General features: G+C 40.6%; 2 protein-coding genes across 5 annotated transcripts in view; both read left to right on the forward strand.

The window, feature by feature from the left end:
• Pkd2 (polycystin 2, transient receptor potential cation channel) overlaps positions 1 to 2,434 on the forward strand; it is a 36,332-nt gene extending 33,898 nt beyond the window's left edge. Inside the window, exon 15 of the mRNA XM_060381064.1 lies at positions 158 to 2,434. Within this exon, the coding sequence (XP_060237047.1) occupies positions 158 to 394 (237 nt within the window). The 3' untranslated portion in view covers positions 395 to 2,434. The remainder of the gene's footprint in view (positions 1 to 157) is intronic.
• Positions 2,435 to 5,156: 2,722 nt separating this feature from the next.
• LOC110562826 (THO complex subunit 2-like) overlaps positions 5,157 to 24,166 on the forward strand; it is a 38,182-nt gene continuing 19,172 nt past the window's right edge. For all 4 annotated transcript variants that reach the window (XM_060381067.1, XM_060381066.1, XM_060381068.1 and 1 more), the window contains exons 1-2: positions 5,157 to 5,296; positions 18,634 to 23,976. In XM_060381067.1, coding sequence (XP_060237050.1) covers positions 18,870 to 23,636 — 4,767 coding nt within the window. In that variant the 5' untranslated portion in view covers positions 5,157 to 5,296; positions 18,634 to 18,869 and the 3' untranslated portion in view covers positions 23,637 to 23,976. The remainder of the gene's footprint in view (positions 5,297 to 18,633; positions 23,977 to 24,166) is intronic.

A 24,166-nucleotide genomic window follows, 5' to 3' on the forward strand; every position in this document is an offset into this window, starting at 1 on the left:
ATTCCACTGACTCAGAATTGTCATTGCTTACTATCTCTACCGTCTTACATAACTACAGCTTATTTCACTAGATTCCCTAACTCAGTTTCTGTGTAGAATGTGTAAACATGGCATTCTAATGCCCTGGTCTCCACTACTTCTTTAATTTCCTTGTTAGGATGCGAGGCTGGGTCGTGACAATGAGATCCACAGGGAGCAGATGGAGCGCCTTGTACGGGAAGAGTTGGAACGCTGGGAATCGGATGATGCAGCCTCCCAGACGGGTCATGGTCTGGGCACACAAGTGGGACTCAGTGGCCAGCCTCACCCCAGGAGCTCCCGGCCGCCTTCCTCCCAGTCTGCAGATGGCCTGGAAGGTGGAGGTGGAAATGGAAGCACCAATGTCCATGTGTAAAAACCCACATGTGTTTGTATGTGTGTTCCTGAGACAAGGAGAGGTGGTTGTCCAGCATGGCAATGACAATGACAGTATTTATATGCCCAGCTACATTATGATGCTGGTCTTTGTGACCAATTGTTTTCATTTTCTGCACTTTAATTTATTTACATAAACTTTACCCATGGTTCAAGGACGATTGTTATACTTTTTTCTCACAGGAGAAATCTAGATGTAAATATTGAGTTCAAAAAAACGAAAACTTTGAAAGTACGCCCAGTTGTGCCCTGCCCGCGCTCTCAGGTGGTGGCGTTTAGAAGTCAGGGGGGAGCCTGGGCTCCAAGTTTGCATGGAGCCGCAGCAGCAGTCAGCAGTGGCTGTCCCGAGCCATGATTTAAGGAAAAGCCAGGCATTTCTCTCCACTGAGGTGCAACTCGGGGCTCAGTGCAAAATTTTCTTTGAGAAAGGACCTTTCAGTGATCTTTCTTGAGTGCAGGTCATGAGTGTGTAGCCTTTGTGCCAAAGTGTGTATGGATGTTTGTGACAGATGCCAAGTGTCCTTTTTGCTGTTACTTTTTCAGTTTGGGGTGGGGGGGACTAAGCGTATCATTTAATTTTTGTATTATTTAGCTTTTGTTTGAAATTTGGCAAGAAAATCCCGAAAGATAAATTATAGGATAAAATGTAGGATTGGAAGGACCTTAAACTGTCACCAAGTTTGACAAATAATTCTTCAATTATTTGTTAGCATAGAAATTTCTGCATTTTTCTTTCCCGTGTGTCTCATTTACAACTGAATTTAAAATTAAAATAACGAATGAGACAGACACTGAGTATTTTGGTATGCAATGGAAGTTTTACATCAGCAAATATGTACGTGTGAAGCAGTATTTTAAGGAAGTTTTAAAATGCATAAAAACTCTGTAAAAGTAAAGGTTTGGTTCATGTTTTATCTAGAATATAGTTTTCAAATATTCTTAATCTTATATTTCAGAATGAAATCATATTATTTCAGAATGAAATTATATAATGAAAAATCAGTTCGCTTTCATGTGAGGGGCCTTTGGTCATAAGGGTGGATCCATGATTAGAAGGGATAAGCTGAAAGTTGACCACAGCAGTGATTTTCCTTGGGAAAGGGTCTCACTATTTATGGGGGAAATTATTTCTCAATTATCTTTTTGTTTGTTTGTCAAAGATAGGGTCTCACTATGTAATCCTGGCTGCCCTGGAACTAACTGTAAACTAGGCTGGCCTCAGACTCACAGAGATCCTCCTGCTCTCTCTGCCTCTTAAGTGCTGGGAAAGGGCATGTGTAACCACACCAGGTTAAAAGAGTGTTCTTAAAAAGTGTTGAGTAGCCTGGCCTTTTGAGAGCCAAGAGGATAAGAAGAAACAAAGCCAAGCTTTGTTCTGGTAGAGAAAGTAGCAGGTAGAAGAGAATCTTGGGTTTAGTGCTGTACTTTAGGTTCACAAGAATTCATTTACTTCCTAGAATAGATCAAACCTCCAACAAAAATGCTGAGCAGACAGGCCTTTCTAGGTCAGCCTCGGAAGAACTGAAGCGTGCCGAGTTACCTTAATTCTGATGGCTCCATGTCTATTTTATTCTCTTTTGCATATGGTACAATAAATTTTTTCTCCCTAGGTATTGGATTTTGCATTCCAGGGGAAATGTGTGTATGTATTTATGTATGTGTACTGTGTTGTTACAGGTAAACAAACTTCAACTTGAAGTGCATTCATTATGTGGTATCCATATGCATTGACCATGTGCCATGTTTATTATGGTCAAGAGGACATCTTGCTATGATGCTTATTACTATACTGTTTTTCATTTAACTTGTAAAATTTTGCAGAATTCTTCCCCCCCCTTTACATATAAGTTCATATATTTTTCTACTTTAGTCCTGGGAAACTCAGTTCTAATGTCTTTTCTATTATTCTCCCCTCTGTAATAGGTATAATTAAGATATTATATACAGGGTTATTTTGACAATCAACAGTTTCCTAACTGTAATAATGTGTACATTACTTAATAAAAGAATTGGCATAGTACCAAGGTATAAAAAATGTCTATTTCCATAAAAGAAAGGTTTACCTTTTATCATAGCATAAACCCTGGAAAAGCACCTTATTTTCTGTGTCCAGTAATGAAACACATTTCTATGTTTTTACCCTTATACATTTTAGACTCCCAGTTAACCTGTCATACACAGTCTTTTTTTTTTTTTTCTTTTTTTCTTTTTCGTTATGGAAGTATAACTAAGGACAAAGACTCCAGGACAGGGGGACATTTTGGGACATGTAGGTAATAGGAATGGTAAAATGAGAAAGATAGAAAGGGAAAAACATTAGTAAAGGGTATGTTAGCACATGGTTAATAGTGTTGGCTGCTGGAACACTGTGAAATAGTGTGCAATGCACGATTATGGTTTACTCCACCCTCCAATAAAGGTAGTAATTCTCTTGTGTTAATCATAAGCAAAGAAACCCTTCTTGAGTTCAGAGTAAGGACACACCTGAAGACATGGGAACTGAAAAGCAGTAGATACACTCTTCAGGGACAGGCCACAGGGATTTACCTACATTTTGTACTAGGCATGGTCATGCATGGTTCAGTTTCACGGGCTTTTGTTCTATAAGATACAATGCAGAAAACAAGTGGACTTGTTTCCCGTGACTTTATCAACTACCTGTACAGTGAAAGAGAAAACAGAACTGTGCCAAGATAGATGCCTTGGCTCATTGTAGAAGGAATCTCTCGTGTATTGTATGGATGCGATTAAAAAACCTAAGGCCTATGGCTGAGGCAGGAAATAGGTGGGACATCCAGCAGGGCAGATGGGATTCTGGGATAGAGCCAGGTATGGGACTCAGCCCACAAGATGTGAAGAGAATGGACACATGGTGACTGAGCTCAGGTAACCAACCATATGGCTGGTTTAGAATTTAGATTAGTATCATGGGTTAAGTTATGAACTAATCAGAGAAGAGCCTAGCTATAAGGTATTTGTATAATATTTAATCGGTCTCATGAGTAGTTATTTTGGGAGCTTCAGGGCAGGAGAGAGAGAGAGAAAAAAAACCCTCCTACAACAGCCCAGGGCAATTTATAGAGAAAGGGTTTACTGGTGCTTACAGAGGGTGAGTCCATGACCATCATGGTTAAGAGTATGGCATCAGGCAGACAGACAGAGCTTACATCTGGTGAATAAACAGAGCTAGAGGGGAATGGTGTGTGCTTTTGGAACCTCCCAGATCACCCCCCAATGACACACCTTCTCCAGTAAAGTAACACTTCCTAATCCTTCCCAAATAGTTCCACCAACTGGGGACCATACACAAGAAGGCATGTGTGGCCAATATTGCTCAAGAAGCTCAAAGTAATTCTGCTGTATGACCCAGCTCCACTCCTCCACATATGCCCAAAGGAGTTGACAACCTTCTACAGATGCTTAGCAAATTCACTGCTGCTCTATGCACAATAGCTAACAAACAGGGACCACTTAAATGCCCTTCCAGTGATTGATGAGTGATGCAAACATGGTGCAGATACACAATGGAATCATACTCAGCTGTAAAGGAAAATGAATCATGACTCATGCAGGTGAGTGTAGCTCTCCCCAGGCTGTAGGTTTAATTAAGTTTTGCTGGAGGAGGGAAATAAATAACATCCCAACCATGCTCACACGTTATAATCATAGTGGGCAAAGGCAGCTACATAGAAACAATGCCTGGGAAGTGACCATGCCACTTACAACATACCTGCTGTTACGTGCTAGGCAATGTATTAGACCCTGGTGATGGCAGATTAAAAAAAAAAAAAAGTACGTCCCTATCTGCCTAGAACTTATTATTGAGACAAAATTTCATTAAGTTATGTGTTTGAGATAGATGCTCAAGAAAAAAAAATGCATATCTAATTTGATTTTATGTATTATTGTTGCTTTAGACATAATGGCTGCTGGATATACATTCACATAACAAGCAACTAACAATAGAAATGATAATTTCAGAGATAATTTCAAAATACGAGTTCAGCTCTTAATGTGTGCTTAAAACCTACTACTGCCTTGGCTTAAAAGCTGCCGCCTTGTATGTTAAGAGGAATTTTAATATTAAAAAGTGTACCTCTCACCCTTCATCACAGCTTCTTTTCATAGCAGGTGGAGGACATGTCAGGAAACCACACCTAGTCAATATCCCAGTTTACCCCGTATAATCTCCAATAACCATAAAATATTTCCACTTTGATGTTTGATGCGTGCACCATCACATAAAAAAACAAAACAAAACAACAACAAAAAACTCTTATAAAGAGCTTCAAGAGTTTGGGCGGGAACCAATCTTGACAGCAGTGTCCACAGTGAACAACTGTGTGAGTTATGCTTCCGTAGCTCGTGGCTTGTGGTTTTGAGTTTAACGCAATTGCCTAGCTACACTGACTTTGTCCATAACACACTACCAGACCTTCCATCAGTTAAACCACACCATTTTCAGGAAGATCGCTGAGTTGTTTGAATTTATCCTTCACGTTCAGATGACACCGCGAGGGTCCACACGGTCACCGCAGCGAGGTGCTGTCCCGCAAAGACGCAGTCCCCTCCCGACCGCCTTGCTCGGCACCGTTCAGTCGCTACACGCCCGAGCAGCGGCCGCGCAGGCGCAGAGGACACCAGGGGCCGCGTCGCCCGGCAGTGACGTCAGCCGAGCGCCGAGGACCCTGGTCGTTTACGTGAACGTCGCTCGGTGGGGACGGCTGCGTCCGCTCCGTGTGTCTCTGTGGAGCTGGTCCTGTGGTCGCAGAGCGGCGAAGCCCTTCCCGAGCGGTCGCCTCGGGGCGGTTCCCGGCGGCCGCGGCAGGGCGGCGCGAGCCCGACACGGCGGCGGACGGCGACGCGGGCCGGCCGCGTGGAGGTGAGTTCGAATGGCGGCCCCGGCGGGCGGGCGGCCTCCATCCAGCCCGGCCGCGGCCGGGCCTGTGGCAGACAGGCGGGGAAGAGCCACGGACCCCCGAGTCCTTTCTGGGCTTTCCCGAAGCGAACAGAGGCCCTCGGCTGTGGTGCCCCCAGGCGCCTGGGCGTTCGGTGGCTCCTGCTGGCTCCCCTGGGTACACAGGATGCCCACCTGAGCGGCAGGAGGTGGCTTCTGGACAGCGAAGGGTCGAAGAGTTAAACTGTCCCAGGTGCAGTAGCCTCGGGAACGGGAGGGAAAGCACGCCTGGGAACGGTTCCAGAGTTCCGGAGCTGTGGAAACGCTGGCCACGGCGTGGGGGTACGATTGGTGTAGATTAAGAGGAAGACGGAGTACCAGGATCTTAGTGTGTATTGCGGTCCCTGGGTTTGCCTGCTTCGCGTGCTCTCAGAAGTTTAGCACCTGTAGGAGATATTTTCAGTAATCACGTCTATAAACAAAATGAGACTATTATCAGTTGTGTTAAATCCACACTGGGCATTATTACTTTGTTGTTGTTACTTTTTGGGTGGGTGGTTGTTTTGGTTTGGTTTTTCGAGATGGCGTTTCTCTGTAATCTTAGCTGCCCTGGACACACTTTGTAGACCAGACTGGCCTTGAACTCAGAGACCACCTGCCTCTGCCTCTCTGGTGCTGGGATTACAGGCGTGCCGGGCGTTGTTGTTAATTCTTCACCCAATGCAAGAAACTTAGCCAAGGGGCTTGGACAAGAACATGGATTGTTAATAGTACTGAAACTACTATTTCATATGCTTTTAACAAACTTTAACGTATGTCTTCATGTTATACCCAAACATTTGGCAGAAGTTATTCTTTTGGATGCCTTCAAAAGACATCATAATCGTAAAGACTCATACAAGTATGAATTAGGATAGTTGTTTTTTTTTTTCATACTTATTTTGATACCAGCAAGCTCTATAGTTTGAAATTAGGGACATAGAGCAGTGTTTCTCAGTTTATGGGTCGCAACCCCTTGCGACGTCCCATCCACCCTTTCTCAGGAGTCCCCTAAGACCATCAAAAAACATATATATTTACTTTACAATTCATAAGAGTAGCAGAATTACTTATGATGTAGTGACAAAAATAATTTTATGATTGGAGTCACCACAGCATGAGGAACTGTTAAAGGTTGCAGCATTAGGAAGGTTGAGAACCACTGACAGAGGTACAATTAAGAGACAGCACATAACAAAATAGAGACCAGGATAATGAGCTGAATGAGGCATTCTGGAATTATGAAAATATACCAGGTTGGGCATGGTGGCACACCTCTTTAATCCCAGCGCCCAGGAGGCATCAGCAGGCAGATGGCTGTGAATTTGAGGCCGGCCTGGTGTACCCAATGAGTCTAGGACAGCCAGGGATATACAGAGAAACCCTATATCAAACAAACAAACAAATAAATAAATGAAAAAACAAAAAAAGAAAAAGAAATAAAACATGTTTGCTGAGTTTAATTACTACCGCTGCCGACACGAGAGGCATGGGGGAAGGGGAGCTGCATATACAGGTGTAAAATGTTAAAACATATACCAGACCAGCTGGGTGGGAATCCAGGAAAATGAAAATGTTAGTTTGACTAACAGTATAGGGGTTCCCTTCTTCATCCCTTTTCTTTCCTCTCACTCACAGTAGGTCTAAACCATAAACCAAACCACAGCAAAGAAGTTTGCACAGAACCTTGTTTTAATTTCAAACTATAGAACCTTGTTGCTATTTTGAACAGAATACTCCATTTGATACCGTAAGACATAATCATTAGGTAAACTTCTGGTCCCTTGGACAGTGAAATCATTAGAAAAGTACCAGGGTTAGGCACAAGATAACTGTTGTATACAATCTAGCTAATTGCCCTTAAGTTTTTTTCCCCCCTTTAATTTTATGTATTTGGGTGTTACCTTGTATGTATGTATGTAAATCACCACATACATGCCAAGTGCTCTTGGAGGCCAGATGAGAGTGTCAGATCTCCTGGAACTGGAGTTACAGGTGGCCATGAGTCTCCATGGAAATCAGATAAGGTCCTCTGCAAGAGCCACAAGTGCTCTTACCTATTGATCCAAGTCTCCCCTGACCCTCCCCAGTCACTGTTAGTAAAGTGACTCTCCTCTGTTGTATGGATTGGGGAGATGGATAGGGTTATGGTTAGGAAAGGTTAGCAGTGGAATTTGAGTATCTTACCAGTTACGTTTTTGCAGTAGGTACTGTCTCAAATTTGGAGTTTTCAGCTCAATACAAAGCTTGCCAGGCATAAGCACTGCCTTGTTTTTCCATCCTAACACCTTCCACCCAGATGGCTTTGAGAACAGAGTTAACATAGCAATTTCCTTTTGCTCTGACAATTTCAGTGTTTCTTCTATGTTCCCCTAGTTTGCCTGTTAGTGTGTTTTCCTGAAAACAACCTATAGCATAGTTAAATTTTAATTGCCTCTCATTGCCAGAATGAGCCTGTCCCTCTTGACCAGGCTGATCTTTTCTACCTTGGAGGAAGTGTGATTAACAGTGTCAGTGTCCAAATTCTCATAGGACTCTTGAGTCACAAAGAGGAGGTTTTGTTTTACTTGTTCTTTTTTTTTCTTTTAAGACAATAGAAAAATATTATATATTATATAATATATAATATATCTTTATATTAATATAAAATTTTTATATTTATAGTATAGTATTATACAATTACATTGTATATTATAATTACATTATGTAATATGTAATTATATATTACTTTTTTATTTTTTACAGAACAAAGTAGTAGAGAAGGAACTGTTCTCAAATGAGATTTATCTGGAGTCTGTTCTTGAGCCAATTTTATCTGTCTCTAGGGCAGTAGGTTTTCAACCTGTGGGTTGCTTTAGGAGTCCAATGACCCTTTCACAGGGCTTGCTAAGAAAACACAGGTATTTACAGTGTGGTTCATAACAGGAAAATTACAGCTATGAAGTAGCAAAAATAAAATAATTTTATGGTTAGGAATCACTACAACATAAGAAACTGTATTAAAGGGTCAGAGCATTAGGAAGGTTGAGAACCATTGCTGTAAGGAATGAATGTTACCTCAAACTGGTCGACATTATTCAGTATTATATTACTGAATGAAGGAAAAATATAAAGTGAACCAACAAGTGCCAAACAAATTTAGTCTGTATACTCAGTTTGAACAACAAAACAATTATTTTTACAGTCATATTGCTTATACAAAAAGTGTAAGAAAAATTAATTTGTAAAATAAGTTTTATTAGAAAGCTTTATTTAAACATAGTTGTTAACATTTTTGTTGTTTTCCTGTGTTTTTGTTTTCTAATGAATCTAATTGTTGGTGTTTTAGAGAAGAAACAAAACTGTATGAGAGGGCGTAGAATAGTCATGTAACAGAAAACACAACATAAAATTATTTTCTGTCACTTCTTGCAAATTTTGTTAAAACTGGCTTTAAGCATAGAGAATCAAATTCTAGTTGTATATTAATTCATCAAAATTTTGTCTCTTTAGAAAAACTTAAGTATGTTTCTAATTATAGCCAACTTAATTATACATATATTTCCTTTGGGGGGCACTTTGTTGGGACTGAAGAGATGTCCCCGTGGTTAACAGCACTGCCTACTCTGTTCTTAGGTCCTGAGTTTAATTTTCAACAACCACTTGGGAGTTCGCAGTTATCTATACTGGGATCCTCTTTTGATGTGTAGGTGTACATGCAGATAAAGCATATAAACAAATGGATCTTTAAAATTCATTTTGTGGAATCCGTTTGTCTTATGTTCAACTTGTTTTCCTTTTTCTTACCAAAAAGTATATTCTCTTTATAAGCATTTATTTTTTTCTTCCTTAGTTCTATCTTTAAATTTACATTTTAAAGCAATGCTTACACATTTGCTGAATTTAGCCACTTTGTTTATCACCAAAATAACTCATGTTACATTCTTTTCTAGATTTCTCATTAACATGCAGGTGCATTCTTTTCATAGTGTTGGCCATTAAATTGAATGTTAATTAGAATTTTAATTTAGTAAGGACCTATGAAAAAAGCTATTTAAAGTTATTTTTTTCTTACACCAACAGTTTATTAAAGCTCATTTATTAATATAAATATGTATTTTCCTTTCATAGAAACTAAGGAACCAAGAATATTTGAATATGTATTTAACCATTAATATTTTAGTATTTCAACTTAGAGCTAATTATACTTTTTATTTTTCCCTCAGATAAAGCAGTTCTTTTAGCATCATGGCTTCCCCCCTCCCCCCCCCCGCCCCCAGTCAAGGTTCCTTTGTGTAGCCTTGGCTGTACGGAGAAGCTTTGTAGACCAGGCTGGCCTCGAACTCACACAGATCCACTTCCAGCTGCCTCTGCCTCCTGAGTGCTGGGATCACAGGCGTGCACTACTTACTACTCCAGTGAGCACCATGGCTTTTAAATGTTTGTCCCTGTTTTGTCCCATTCCCATCCCTCCTCTTTTTTCTTGTTCTTAAGTTAATATTTTGATATTTACATTCCAGCTAGGTCTACCTGGAATAGCAAACTCCAGTTGACCTTAAATAACAAAATTATCTTAATATAAGAAAAGAGTCCACAGAAGCAAAGGAAAAGCCTACTAATTGTAGTTTAAGTAATATCTTAGATGTGTTCATGAGAAAACATTTAATTGACAATACTGGTCAAACAGAATACTAAATTAGATGGTGGAAACAGAAAATAAGTTACCAGGATAAAGGTATCTATTATAACAACATAAACTGAATGAGATCAAAACTTGCATGGAAAGTAGGTTGTCTTTGGGAACTGCTACAAAGCTACACTCAGGAACTCCCTGGGCAGTTTACCTTAGAAGCCTCCCCTTCCTTTTCACTTGCCAAGTTAGCATGCAAACTCCTAACACCTCTGGCTGTTCAGAGGCCCCTTCATCCGCATATGTGCAGGATAATCCTGTCTACTCATCAGCCTCTCTACTGCAAGCGTATTTGCAGCTCCCCACCCACTGACCTAAGTTGGACAAGAGAAAGGTTTTGTATGTTAGTGAGGTACATGGAGGGACTGAACAACTTCTCTAGGACCCCTGAGACGAGGTTGTATGAACACAGTGAAATGAAAGCCCCGATGGCTCATCATAAAGGTAGACAGGCTGACTAAGCTCTAGGATGTAGTTCTGCTAGGGCCTGAAGAACAGAGCAAAGGAGTTGAGTATGGAAAGCCATTCATCATCCTAGTGAAGCCAGGAAGTGGCAGGTAGGAAGTGGCAAATGGAATGTCTTGGAGGCTGGAGCAGCTGAGACAGGAAGTTTGAGGTCACTGGGTAGGACACACGTTTAGCACTGGAATTCCATAGTATGGCAGACTCCCATTGAACATGTTATGGAAATGGAAAGAACTGTATTTATTTTCACTATGAAATAACAGGTTACTACTAAGTATATTAAAGCAGCAGCAGCTACCGTTTTCCATGTTTGTGATCGAGACTTGACGTTAGTATAGTGTTCTATGTAGGTTGCCTGAGGCCAAATCACTGTCAGACCCAGTGAGTCATCCAGACCCAGTGAAGAATCTTACCTGAGCGCACTTCCAGCAGAGCCCATTTGTAGGACTCAAGTTCCCTTTGATGTTAGGACTCAAGTCCCAGGACCTGTGGTGATGGTCTACCAGCCCTGCTGCCCCCAGCTCTTCAGCTTCCAGCATTTCTTCGCAAGGGATCCCCCATCAGCTTCAAAACAGATTAAGACCTTCTGAAACATGGAATTTCTCTTACTTCTGTTTTTACCTTTATGTGATTAAATCAGGCCGACTGTTACAATCTCACCTTTGTAAAGAAAGCTGAATGATTTCAACATTAGTTGTAATATAAAATCCTTCTGATTCGTCTGTTAGGTTTGATGAAACAAGCAGAGGATGGACTATCACCTTAGAGGTTGGGGAAGAGTCCTGGTGGTGAATGCCTGTGGGCTACAAATATTTGGGAAGCTGAGGAGGGTCCTGCAAGTTCAACACCAGCCAGGGACACCAGACTCTACTTGAAAACTAACAAAACAGAGGGGCTGAAAGAGAAGCACAGCTCTAAAGTGCTGCCTACAGATGAATTGAACATATCAGAGCATAGAAAGTTGGGTTCCGAGTTGGTCCTGAAAATAAACACTGCCCAGGCTGTAGGTGTTACTCAGCGGTGAGGGCCCAGAGGTCAGGCCCTATGGTCATGCACACATGCAAGTACACTCACAGGAAACCCGGTTCAGAAAAGATCCATGTAGAGTCCTCTTATCTTCTCCCTTATTATCACTGGTCTGTGGGATTGAGCATTTCCTTTTTTTGTTATGGCCTCCAGGATACAACTGTATTCAGTGCAAACTCCCCTCAGTCCATCCATCCCATTCCCATATGTTCCCTCAAGCAGCGTTCCATTGTGAGTTGCATTTATAATCCACTCATCATAGGTAAGCTCATTTCAGATGCTTCATGGATATATAATTGTAATAAGTTAAGAGGTAGACTTTGCATATGTATATTTTTAATAGACTTCAATGCCCAAAAGAAACTGTTTCATAATTCCTTGTGTCTGGAAAAAATATGCCCAGTAAATGTTTGGAACTATAAGCCATGTGTTTGTCTAAAAGATAAGCTTTTATGTTTTTTTTTTCTACTAAGGAAAAATGGAGCAATGCTGAAAGTATATATATTTGTTAAATATATTGAATATGTAATTTTGCATATATGTAGTGTGTGAATATACACACAAATATATAACTGAATATTTGAAACAATTTTAAAATTAAGTAGTTAACAGGGCTGAGGAGATGGTTTATTGGTTAATAGCACTGGCTATTCTTCCAAAGGACTTGGGTTCATTTCCTGACACCCACATGGTAGCTCACAACCATTTGTAACTCCAGTTCCTGGGTGTTTCCTCTGCAGGCACTGTACACCATGACACACAGATATACATGCAGCCGAAACACCCATACACATAAAATACCTTTTAAAAATTAATTTCAGTTTTAAGTAGGAGAGTGACATGACTCAAAAAGTTTTAAGAGGATGATGGTTGTGGTGGCACACACAGGTAAGATTTGCTGAAGGTGGCAGAGGCAGGAGGATCAAGAGTTGGGGGCCAGCCTGGGCTACACCTTTGCTGAGCAGTGGTGGTACATACCTTTAATCTCAGCATTTGGGAAACAGAATCAGGCAGATCTCTGAAGTTGAGGCCAGGCTGGTCTTCAGAGTGAGTTCCAGAACGTTACACAGAGAAACCCTGTCTGAAGAAACCAAAACCAAAATAATAATAATAATAATAATAGGATGAATGGATGAATTGATGGAGAGGATAACTTGGAATGCCCTGTGGCTCACAACTCAAATGGGAATTCCTGTCACTGGGGTTCAGGAACCCCAGGTACTGCTTCTAAATGAATGCCGATCACTTTTTCATTGGATATCCTGTACTCGCATCACCCTCAAAATAAATTTTTAAATCTCGGCAACAGATGAGCTTTTCATTATGTGGTTTTGGATTGCCTCTTTAGGTAACTCCTTTAAATACTTCAACCTCATCAGTATCATTATGATTCTCAAAAAGACTTCCATATAAAGTGCTACCTTTCTTCCAATCAAAGTCGTCTGGTAAAGTTGTTAGACAGGATCTGTTGAAAGCACGCTAGACTTTTTCAATATCATTGCATAGGAGCACATCAGTAGGGTCTGTGTGGAGAGAGGGTGCGTGGGCTCAAGTTTAGAATGGGCAAGAGGAAATTTCTAGCTAAGAATCAGAGGTAGGGCCAGTGGATGGAGGATGCCTAAGGTAGGTCTGTCGACACTGAGTTTAAAGAATCTTTGGACAGGTCAACAGAGTAATTAGGCATCACTTGGGGAATCATGGACGATAAGGAATCTGCTCTTAATATGGTGCTGATCAGGCATCAAGAATCGGCCTGAGGGTTCTTAGTAAACTGATTTCACAGAGTGCTAAAGCTGCGTTTTAAAAGGAAGGTTAATGTGGCCTAGAAGGAAAAAGTTAACTCCCTCCTCAATCCCCCCAAAATCATTATGATTCTTCATCCTTCTAGATCAGCCCAGGAGTCAGATCAGGGAAAATCTCTGTGGGTACCCAACCAAAACAGCCCCCTTCAGTTGTGCCACTCTTCTGAGCCCACTCTTGACAGATGTCCTCAGGCTCCCTGTATCTGTCATCCTCACAGGAAGGAAAGAGAGGTGCTTGCATGCACAGAGAGCCTCACTCACTGTGGCCACCCTTGTCCGTTTCTATTCTTGCTCAGTAGTGTTTCTTATCCACTCATATCTAGATTTTGTTCCTGAAAGTTGATGACATTTTAATCTGCCCAAGCCTAGTAATTATTTGACTTACATGCACTCTGTGATCATACATGCTATATTTAGTTTGTAGAATGCCATCAAATATCTTTCCTTATTTGATCTTTACCACATTTCTGTGGAATGTGGTGCAATGCAAAGCTGCTAAAGAAATTTGGTTTTCTGTGCAGACAGCTTCATTTCACAACATAAATCTATACTCTGACATGAAAGTACATTGGAGCTACTGTTTTTTGCATTGACATTTTTATGGAATTTGAAGTTTCCTCTATGACCCTGGATTATTATGAAAACATGCTGGGTTTTTTTTGTTTTGTTTTTTTTCTGAGTGGCTTAATTTTACACACACACACACACACACACACACATATGCTTGGTTATCCTTTTGTTAATTAAATTTCATAGCATAACGGCATATGCATACTGTATTGTATTCTGTTTCTATTTGAGAAGTTTGCTTGCTCTATGTTTTGTCTTACAACAGGACTTTATTGTATCTGGCTAGATGTCCCAAATTAAGGCATCAGCAAGTCTGCTGCCTCTTAAGGCTAGAAGGGAATCTTTTTTTTTTTCTTTTTTATTTATTTATTTTTTATTTATTTATTTATTTTTATTTTTCTCATTAGTTACATTTTGTTAATTCTGTATCCCAGCTGTATCCCTCATTCCCTCCCCAATCCCACCCTCCCTCCCTCATCTCCTCCCTGCCCCTTTCCAAGTCCACTGATAGGGGAGGACCTCCTCCTCCCCTTTCATATGACTCCGTTTTGTTAGGTATTTTCAGGACTGGCTGCAAAGTGAAGGGAATCTTCTTTGGCCTCTTCCTCACATCTGGTATTGGGGCAATCCTCGGTGGCCTTGCTGTATAGCTTCATCACTCCAATCCTCTTGTCTTCCTATGGCATCTTCATGTGTCTGTTTCTTATGATTGTGCTCTTATAAGAATATCCTGATTTTCAACTATAGGAATTTGGTGTTCCCTTTGTGAGCTAACACCACCAGTTTTTGTAAATCTTAAATGAATACTTAGAGAAAGATCTTTTTTTGGTGTAGCACAGATTAAATATCTCTAGTCCATAACACTTAGAACCAGAAGTATTTGGCATTTGTGTTGTACCAGCTTTTGATATATTTTCATATGTTTGATATAGCTTACAGATTGAACCCAAGTTTGTATATGCCTTATATACAAGGTAATTTTATGCAACACTTTTTGTGTATGAAACAAGTTTGTGTTATATAAGTTTAGTTTTTGCATCTATTGATTAAGTAAAAGCAGACTTTGTGGCCAATTTCACATGTCAAATTTTGGGGATGTGTAAAAGTTTGATTTTTTTTTTTGTTTATAGATGCTGAGCCCCTTAGTATTAACAGCTTATCAAGACTGAGAGACAGTTGTTGATAGTGTGTCTTTGTTAATTTTCCTTATGACGTCTACACAAGTCAGGAACCACAGTCTATACCTAAATTCCTAGAGTTGAAAATCAACAGGGTATTCTTATAAGAGCACAGTCATAAGAAACAGCTGTTTTTAGCTTGTTTTATTGTGTCTTAATGCTTTGATCAATATATTAAGAATAGTGATAGTCAAATCACTATGATATAATAACATACAAAATAATTTTAAATATCTTACTATGTTTTATTTATATGTATCTGTGTCTCTCTGTGATGTGTGTGGAGGAGGCCAGAAGAACATGTCAGAGCCTCAAGAGCTTGATTTACATGCCATTGTGAGCCACTGAGTGTGGGTGCTGGGAACCCAACTCAGGTGACCTGCAGCAGCAATGAGCATCCTTAATTACTGAACCATCTCTCTCCAGCCCCAATGTAAAATAACTGTTCTCAAACTCATTGCTTACCATGTCATTTTCTTTATCTAACGAGTATAATATCACTTAACTTGTTCAAAAAGAATTTGTCCTTAATGTTTTTTAAAAGATTGCTTTTTTACATAAAGTATCCATTTTAAGTGATCTTACAAAAATCTTAGAGATGCCTTTTTAAATTTTTAACGAGTTACTGGAACTTGCTCATCTAATGACCATTCCAGTCCATTCACATTTCATGCTCTGTAATCAGTAATCTTTTATCTTCCGTTTTTCTTTTTTTCATTTTTCTTTGATTTTTTTATTTAAGTGATTGAAATTTATGTAGTAGATACAATTTTATATTTCCTTATCGTTAAATATTCATACATATATTCTTTGAACAATAGAAACAATAAAGATAGTCTGCACTAGCTATTTGAAGTGGTTGTGTGTTTGAAAGCAGCTTCTTAGTTCCAGTGCTGTTTGTTTTAGTGATCTGTGTTTTGGTGTATATTTGGATTTTTTTGTGAAAAAAATAAAAATGGAAATTCAAGTGTTAAAACAAGAGTGAAATAAAGAATAATGTCATATGTGATGCATGTGTCCATTACCTGAGATTTTAATATTATTCTTTTTGGTCTTCATTTGAAGTTACACACTCTCTCACTTTGTCCTTCACAGAGTATTTACTTTAGAATTCATGGGAATTTTCCATCCAGAAAGGAAGAAGTGAATGGGTACTTTCCGTTGTAATTGATAACAAGCAAATTCACATACACTGCTTTGTTTAGACTTCACAGAAGCTCTTGATGATCTTACTCTCACTTGCTAGGTAACTCAGGTTAAGCTCAGGAGTGTCAACAATTGTTCAAGATCCTAAGACTCCAACACATTGAGTCATGAGGCAGAAGCAGAAAGATATCCAACATGGAACAGAGATTATTCAGTGCCAAAACTAGGACTTGTCGATCTGTTCTCTACATTAGGCTTGTGATAGACTGTGGTTCCTGACTTGTGTAGATGTCATCCACGGACCTGGCTCAGGACAAAGTCTGGGTTCAAGTAGGATGACCACAGGTCTTTTATTTCTTATATTTTTAAATTTATTTATTTTTTATTAATTACAGTGTATTCACTTTGTATTCCAGCTGTAACTCCCTCCCTCCCTCCCAATCCTACCTTCCCTCCCTCCCTCCCAATCCTACCTTCCCTCCCTCATCTCCTTTCATGCCCCTCCCCCAGTCCACTGATAAGGGAGGTCCTCCTTCCCTTTCATCTGACCCTAGCCTATCAGGTCTCAGGACTGGCTGCATTGTCTTCCTCTGTAGCCTGGTAAGGCTGCCCCCGCCCCCTCATGGGGAGGTGATCAAAGAGCCAGCCAGTTCATGTCAGAGACAGCAACTGTTCCCCTTACTAGGAAACCCACTTGGAGACTGAACTGCCATGGGCTACATCTGTGCAGGAGTTTTGGTTATCTCCATGGTCTTTTAAATAAAGCTAGTGGTTTCTCTGCCTGTGCAGCAGAGAGTGCTAAACAACTAAGTAAGTCTGTCACTTCTTTCTGGAAGCAGTAAAAGACCCTACAGACCCTGAGAATCTCATCAACAGATGCCAGCCCAAAGGCTGAAAAGAAAATAAAACATTTTAAAATCATGGTCTAAAATGCATACATTTATGTCTTTGCATATACCTATCATATTTAGAAGTTAAAAAAAACCCTTATTTTAAAAATTATTTTTAGCAAAAAACTGACAGGACACATCAGTATGATTTGTAATAGTTCGTCCATTATAATGTCACATTAATTGAAAGTGATCTTAATCATTTAGTTGGCATTGAAGACTTGTCTTACACCTTCAAGTCTTCTTAACCCTGCTGTTGACTCTAGGGCAGTGTTCCTCAACCTTCTAATGCTGCAGCCCTTTAGTACTGATCCTCATTTTGTGACTCCCCATGTTGCTACTTTATAACTGTAACTTTGCTACTGTTATGAGTCATAATGTAAATATCTCATCTACAACCCCGAAGAGGGTCTCACCCCACAGGTTAAGAACTACTGCTCTGTATCCGAAGAGTGTATAGTGCCTGTGTTCAGTTTTTCTGTGGGAAGATGGACAAGATGCCTTGGGGGTGCTGTGAGCTCTCCTGGGGGAACAAATTAGCACTAGCTATCTTTATGTATAGTTTCTATCTCACAAGCAGGAATAGTGACTTCTGGATAAATTCTAATGATTTTTATTTCAGTATCAGAATTCTGTGGAATAGATAATTGTTCTGTCTTACAGAAGAGGAAGCTGAAGTTCACTTAGTTCCATATAAGCAGTAGGTACATGGCCATATGCCAAACCTGCATCTTCATATTATCTTCATATTATCTATCCCCCTTGGTTCACCCAGTATGAACTGAAAGTGTTTGTGGCTTGGGTTAGAGATTTCTACACATGATTTGGTTAGCAGACAGGAGGCAAATGGGTATTGTCCTCTGTGAACAAAGATGATGAACCACAGTGGAAATCAAGGCAAGTTTTAGGCAGAGACTATATAAGGTGTGGCAGAGTTGAGGGTACCTGCAGGGGAGGAAGAGGCACTTCCAGGCTTAGGGGGAACCGGAGAAGAGTGGCATGGTGCAGCTACGGGGCAAAAAGATTTTTCCAGCAGCCATGGCCCCCACTAGAACCATGGCTGAAGAATGAAATGCAGGAGGAAAGCTTAACTTCAACCTTCCTTATCAAATCAAAGGATCTCAGGTAGTAGTCAGTAAAGGGTCATTCTTAGGGAGAGAGCAGAACCAAGAAGAATGGAGACTCCACTTGGGGAAACCGAGAAGTATGCCCTAGTGTACGTAGGGAGAGCAAGCAGATCTAGCATAGATTGAGCTTGAGGAGATGCCAAGGCTTATGTGGAATTCTGAAGACAGCCGTCTCCACAGCCACAGGGTTTACTGAACAGCTTGGCAGAGTTGGCTTTTTCACATAAGCAGATATGAACACAATGGGGTTTGTTGGTTTGTAATCCAAAGATATAGTGATACCTCGAAAAAGGATGGGGAAGGAAGGTAAGCTCATCCTTCACCTGCAGCTCCTCGGTGGAGGAGTTTGGCTTAGGGACCTCATGAGCTGCTGCTGGATGGAAGTTTATTTGGCTCTTTCTTTGTTGCAGTGACCTACAGCAAACTGCAGCACTGAACATCCAGCATTCCCTGCTTCCAGTGCCTGAACCAGGAAAAAAAGAAAAAAAGCAAAAACAAAAACAAAACACCCTAAAACCATTTCTGCCGGAATACTCAGCTCCCAGCATTCGCCGTGGGCGGGGCTCTCCCTGGATGCCAGCAGGCTTGAGTGTTAGTGCGCAGGTGCGAACTGCACATCCGGGGCTCTGTTACCAGGGACGAGAAGATGGCAATGGCTTCGGCAACTGTGGTGGTTCCTGCGCAGTGGATCAAGAACTGGGAGAAATCTGGGAGAGGCGAGTTTTTGCGTTTATGCCGGATTCTCAGTGAAAGTAAAAGCCGCGACACTTTAGCTTCTAGAGAGTTCCAACAAGCTCTCTATGAGTTGTCATATCATGTCATTAAAGGAACTTTAAAGCCCGAACAGGCATCAAATGTTCTTAGTGACATCAGTGAATTTCGAGAAGATATTCCGTTTATTCTTGCTGATATATTCTGCATATTAGATATTGAAACAAATTGTTTAGAAGAAAAAAGCAAGAGAGATCATTTTACACAATTGGTATTAGCATGTTTATATTTAGTTTCCGATACAGTTCTAAAGGAACGCTTGGATCCAGAAACATTGGAATCATTAGGCCTTATCAAACAATCACAGCAGTTCAATCAAAAGTCAGTCAAAATCAAAACGAAACTCTTTTATAAACAGCAGAAGTTCAATTTGTTAAGAGAAGAAAATGAAGGTTATGCCAAGCTGATTGTTGAGTTGGGACAAGATTTATCTGGAAATATTACTAGTGATTTGATCTTAGAAATTCTTAAGTCTTTAATTGGATGCTTTAATCTGGATCCCAATAGAGTTTTGGATATCATTTTAGAAGTGTTTGAGTACAGGCCAGAACACCATGATTTCTTTATATCATTATTAGAAGCGTACATGAGTATGTGTGAACCACAAACACTGTGTCATATTCTTGGGTTCAAATTCAAGTTTTACCAGGAGCCTAATGGTGAGACTCCGCCGTCCTTGTACAGAGCTGCAGCGGTACTCCTGCAGTTCAGTCTTATTGATCTGGATGACCTCTATGTGCACCTTCTTCCGGCTGACAGCTGTATCATGAATGAATACAAACGAGACATTGTGGAAGCCAAGCAAATTGTGAAAAAGCTCACAATGGTGGTATTGCCTTCTGAAAAAAGTGATGAGCGAGAGAAAGAAAAGAAAAAAGATGATAAGGTAGAGAAGGCACCTGATAATCAAAAGCTTGGTTTGTTGGAAGCCTTGTTAGCTATTGGTGATTGGCAGCACGCGCAGAGCATCATGGATCGGATGCCTCCATACTATGCAGCATCGCATAGAGTAATAGCCCATGCTATTTGCAATCTTATACACATAACTATTGAGCCTCTTTACCGGAGAGTTGGTGTTCCTAAAGGTGCCAAGGGCTCACCTGTCAATGTTTTACGAAACAGGAAGGCACCAAAGCAAGCAGAGAGTTTTGAAGACTTAAGGAGAGATGTATTCAGTATGTTCTGTTACCTTGGTCCTCATCTTTCTCACGATCCCATCTTATTTGCAAAGGTTGTGCGTATAGGCAAGTCATTTATGAAGGAATTTCAGTCTGATGGGAAACAGGAAAATAAAGAAAAAATGGAAGTCATCCTTAGTTGTTTGCTTAGTGTTACTGACCAAGTACTGCTTCCATCTCTTTCTTTGATGGATTGCAATGCATGCATGTCAGAGGAACTATGGGGAATGTTTAAAACATTTCCTTATCAGCATAGATACCGCTTGTATGGCCAGTGGAAGAATGAGACTTATAACAGCCATCCACTTTTAGTAAAAGTTAAAGCTCATACAATTGACAGAGCCAAATACATCATGAAGCGCCTAACCAAGGAAAATGTGAAGCCTTCTGGAAGACAGATTGGAAAACTGAGCCACAGCAATCCAACCATTTTATTTGATTATATCTTGTCACAAATACAGAAGTATGATAACTTAATAACACCTGTGGTAGATTCATTGAAATACCTCACTGCATTGAATTATGATGTTTTGGCCTATTGTATCATCGAAGCACTTGCTAATCCAGAAAAAGAAAGAATGAAACATGATGATACAACCATCTCAAATTGGCTTCAGAGTCTGGCTAGTTTTTGTGGTGCGGTTTTTCGTAAATACCCGATTGATCTTGCTGGTCTTCTTCAGTATGTAGCCAATCAATTAAAGGCAGGCAAAAGTTTTGACCTGCTTATATTAAAAGAAGTGGTACAAAAAATGGCAGGAATAGAAGTTACAGAGGAAATGACAATGGAGCAGCTGGAGGCTATGACTGGTGGGGAGCAGCTGAAAGCTGAAGGTGGATATTTTGGCCAGATTAGAAACACTAAAAAGTCGTCTCAGAGACTGAAGGATGCACTGCTGGACCATGATCTTGCCCTTCCTCTTTGTTTGCTTATGGCTCAGCAGAGGAATGGGGTGATCTTTCAGGAAGGTGGAGAGAAGCATTTGAAACTTGTAGGAAAGCTATATGACCAGTGTCATGACACTTTGGTACAGTTTGGTGGGTTTTTAGCATCAAATCTCAGCACAGATGATTACATAAGGAGAGTACCTTCGATTGACGTGCTTTGTAATGAGTTCCACACACCCCACGATGCAGCATTTTTTCTGTCACGGCCAATGTATGCACATCACATTTCATCAAAGTATGATGAACTTAAGAAGTCAGAGAAGGGTAGTAAACAACAGCATAAAGTTCATAAGTACATCACGGCGTGTGAGATGGTGATGGCTCCTGTCCACGAAGCAGTGATATCCTTGCATGTTTCCAAAGTCTGGGAAGATATCAGCCCTCAGTTCTACACCACATTCTGGTCTCTGACAATGTATGACCTTGCAGTTCCACATACCAGCTATGAACGAGAAGTCAATAAACTGAAAGTCCAGATGAAAGCAATTGATGACAACCAGGAAATGCCCCTAAATAAAAAGAAAAAGGAGAAAGAGCGCTGCACTGCCCTTCAGGACAAGCTTATTGAAGAAGAAAAGAAACAGATGGAGCACGTACAACGAGTTCTACAGAGACTGAAATTGGAAAAGGACAACTGGCTCTTAGCAAAGTCTACTAAAAATGAGACCATCACAAAGTTCCTGCAGTTGTGTATATTTCCTCGATGTATTTTTTCAGCAATTGATTCTGTTTACTGTGCTCATTTTGTTGAGTTAGTCCATCAGCAGAAGACTCCAAATTTCTCCACACTTCTCTGCTATGACAGAGTTTTTTCAGACATAATTTACATGGTGGCTAGCTTTACTGAAAATGAAGCTAGTCGATATGGGAGGTTTCTTTGCTGCATGTTAGAGACTGTGACGCGGTGGCACAGTGACAGGTCCACCTATGAGAAGGAGTGTGGAAACTACCCAGGATTCCTCACGATATTACGAGCCACTGGCTTTGACGGTGGCAATAAAGCAGACCAGTTGGACTATGAGAATTTCCGGCATGTTGTACACAAATGGCATTACAAGCTAACCAAGGCATCAGTACATTGCCTTGAAACCGGTGAATATACTCACATCAGGAATATCTTGATTGTGCTAACAAAAATCCTGCCTTGGTACCCCAAAGTTTTAAATCTGGGTCAGGCTTTGGAAAGAAGGGTGCATAAAATCTGCCAAGAAGAGAAAGAGAAGAAACCAGATCTGTATGCACTAGCTATGGTCTACTCTGGGCAGCTGAAAAGTAGAAAGTCACACATGATACCTGAAAATGAATTCCATCACAAAGACCCTCCTCCGAGAAATGCTGCCACCAGTGTACAAAATGGCCCTTGTAGTGGGCTGCCTTCATCTGTGGGAAGTACATCTAAATCAGATGAGAGCATGACTGAGGAGGCTGAGAAGTCTCGGGAAAGAGCCCAGTGTGCAGTGAAAACTGTTAACAAAGCTTCCAGTGTTGCACCAAAAGGGAATCCAAGCAATGGAAACAGTGGCTCTAACACCAAAGCTGTGAAGGAAAATGACAAAGAAAAGGGCAAAGAGAAAGAAAAAGAGAAAAAAGAAAAGACCCCAGTGGTTACTCCAGAGGCTAGGGTACCTGGTAAAGACAGTAAAGAAAAACCCAAGGAAGAACAGCCGAATAAAGATGAAAAAATAAGAGAGACCAAGGAAAGAATGCCTAAATCTGACAAAGATAAGGAAAAATTAAAGAAGGAAGAAAAAGCTAAAGATGAGAAATTCAGGGTCATTGTCCCCAGTGTAGAATCAAAATCTACTCAAGAAAAGGAAAAAGAGAAAGAGCCATCAAGAGAAAGAGATTTAGGAAAGGAAATGAAGTCAAAAGAGAATGTGAAAGGAGGAGAAAAAGTACCAGTGTCTGGGTCCTTGAAGTCACCAGTTTCCCGAGCAGAGACCACAGAACCCGAAAGAGAAAAGCGTCGAAAGCTTGATTCCCATCCTTCTCCATCACATTCCTCCACAGTGAAGGACAGTCTTGTCAAACTCAAGGAGTCCTCAGCAAAGCTCTACACCAATCATGCTCCACCAGCACTGTGCAAGAGTAAAGAGAGAGAAACAGACAAGAAAGACTTGGACAAATCCAGGGAAAGATCCAGAGAAAGGGAGAAAAAGGAGGAAAAGGACCGAAAAGAGCGGAAAAGGGATTATTCCAACAATGACCGTGAAGCTCCCCTCGACTTAATCAAGAGACGGAAAGATGAAAATGGAATATTGGGGGTTTCAAAACACAAAAGTGAAAGTCCCTGCGAGTCTTCTTATCCAAATGAGAAAGAAAAGGAAAAAAATAAGTCAAAATCCTCAGGTAAAGAAAAAGGTGATTCATTTAAACCTGAAAAGATGGATAAAATATCCAGCGGGAAAAAGGATTCTGGGCACGATAAGGAAAAGATAGAGAAGAAGGAAAAGTGGGACAGCTCTGGAGATAAGGAGGAGAAGAAGCACCATAAGTCCTCAGACAAGCACAGATAATGGAGACTCAGCCAAGAGTGTGTGCAGGTCTCTGAGCTGACGGTCCCCCACAGAGGATGCCAGAGCTCTGTATCACTCGCTAAACACTGTCCCTTAACTGAGAGCTTGTGGTGCTGTCCATCTTGTGAGGATGCTAAAGTCAGAAGATAAATGCGCATTGCCGTCCTCTCGAGACATTGCGGACTCACTGGCTTGCTGAACATTACTTTCACCTCTGGGCAGCTTTCTTGCATCAAGATCCTTGTGCGTACAATTTTTTTTTTTCTTGAAATAATACCACCTAGAAACAGCATCTATGAAATTTTCACTAGTCGAGTCTTGGATCACCCTTCTTAGAAAGGTGAGTTAATCCTTTCCTGGGCTAAATGCCTTGGCTGCATTTGTGTGCAAAATATAACTGACAATACTGCCATGATTGTTAACCTGACAAGTTTGGCTTCTTGCAAAATTTTTAAAATTTTCAGTTTGTGGGAAAGATCTTCCTTACATGTTTAAACCACAACAGCAGTGTTTCTGTTAATGTGCCTTTA

This window comes from Meriones unguiculatus, chromosome 3 (genome assembly GCF_030254825.1).
Source record: "Meriones unguiculatus strain TT.TT164.6M chromosome 3, Bangor_MerUng_6.1, whole genome shotgun sequence".
In the NCBI taxonomy this organism is placed as follows: Eukaryota; Metazoa; Chordata; class Mammalia; order Rodentia; family Muridae; genus Meriones; species Meriones unguiculatus.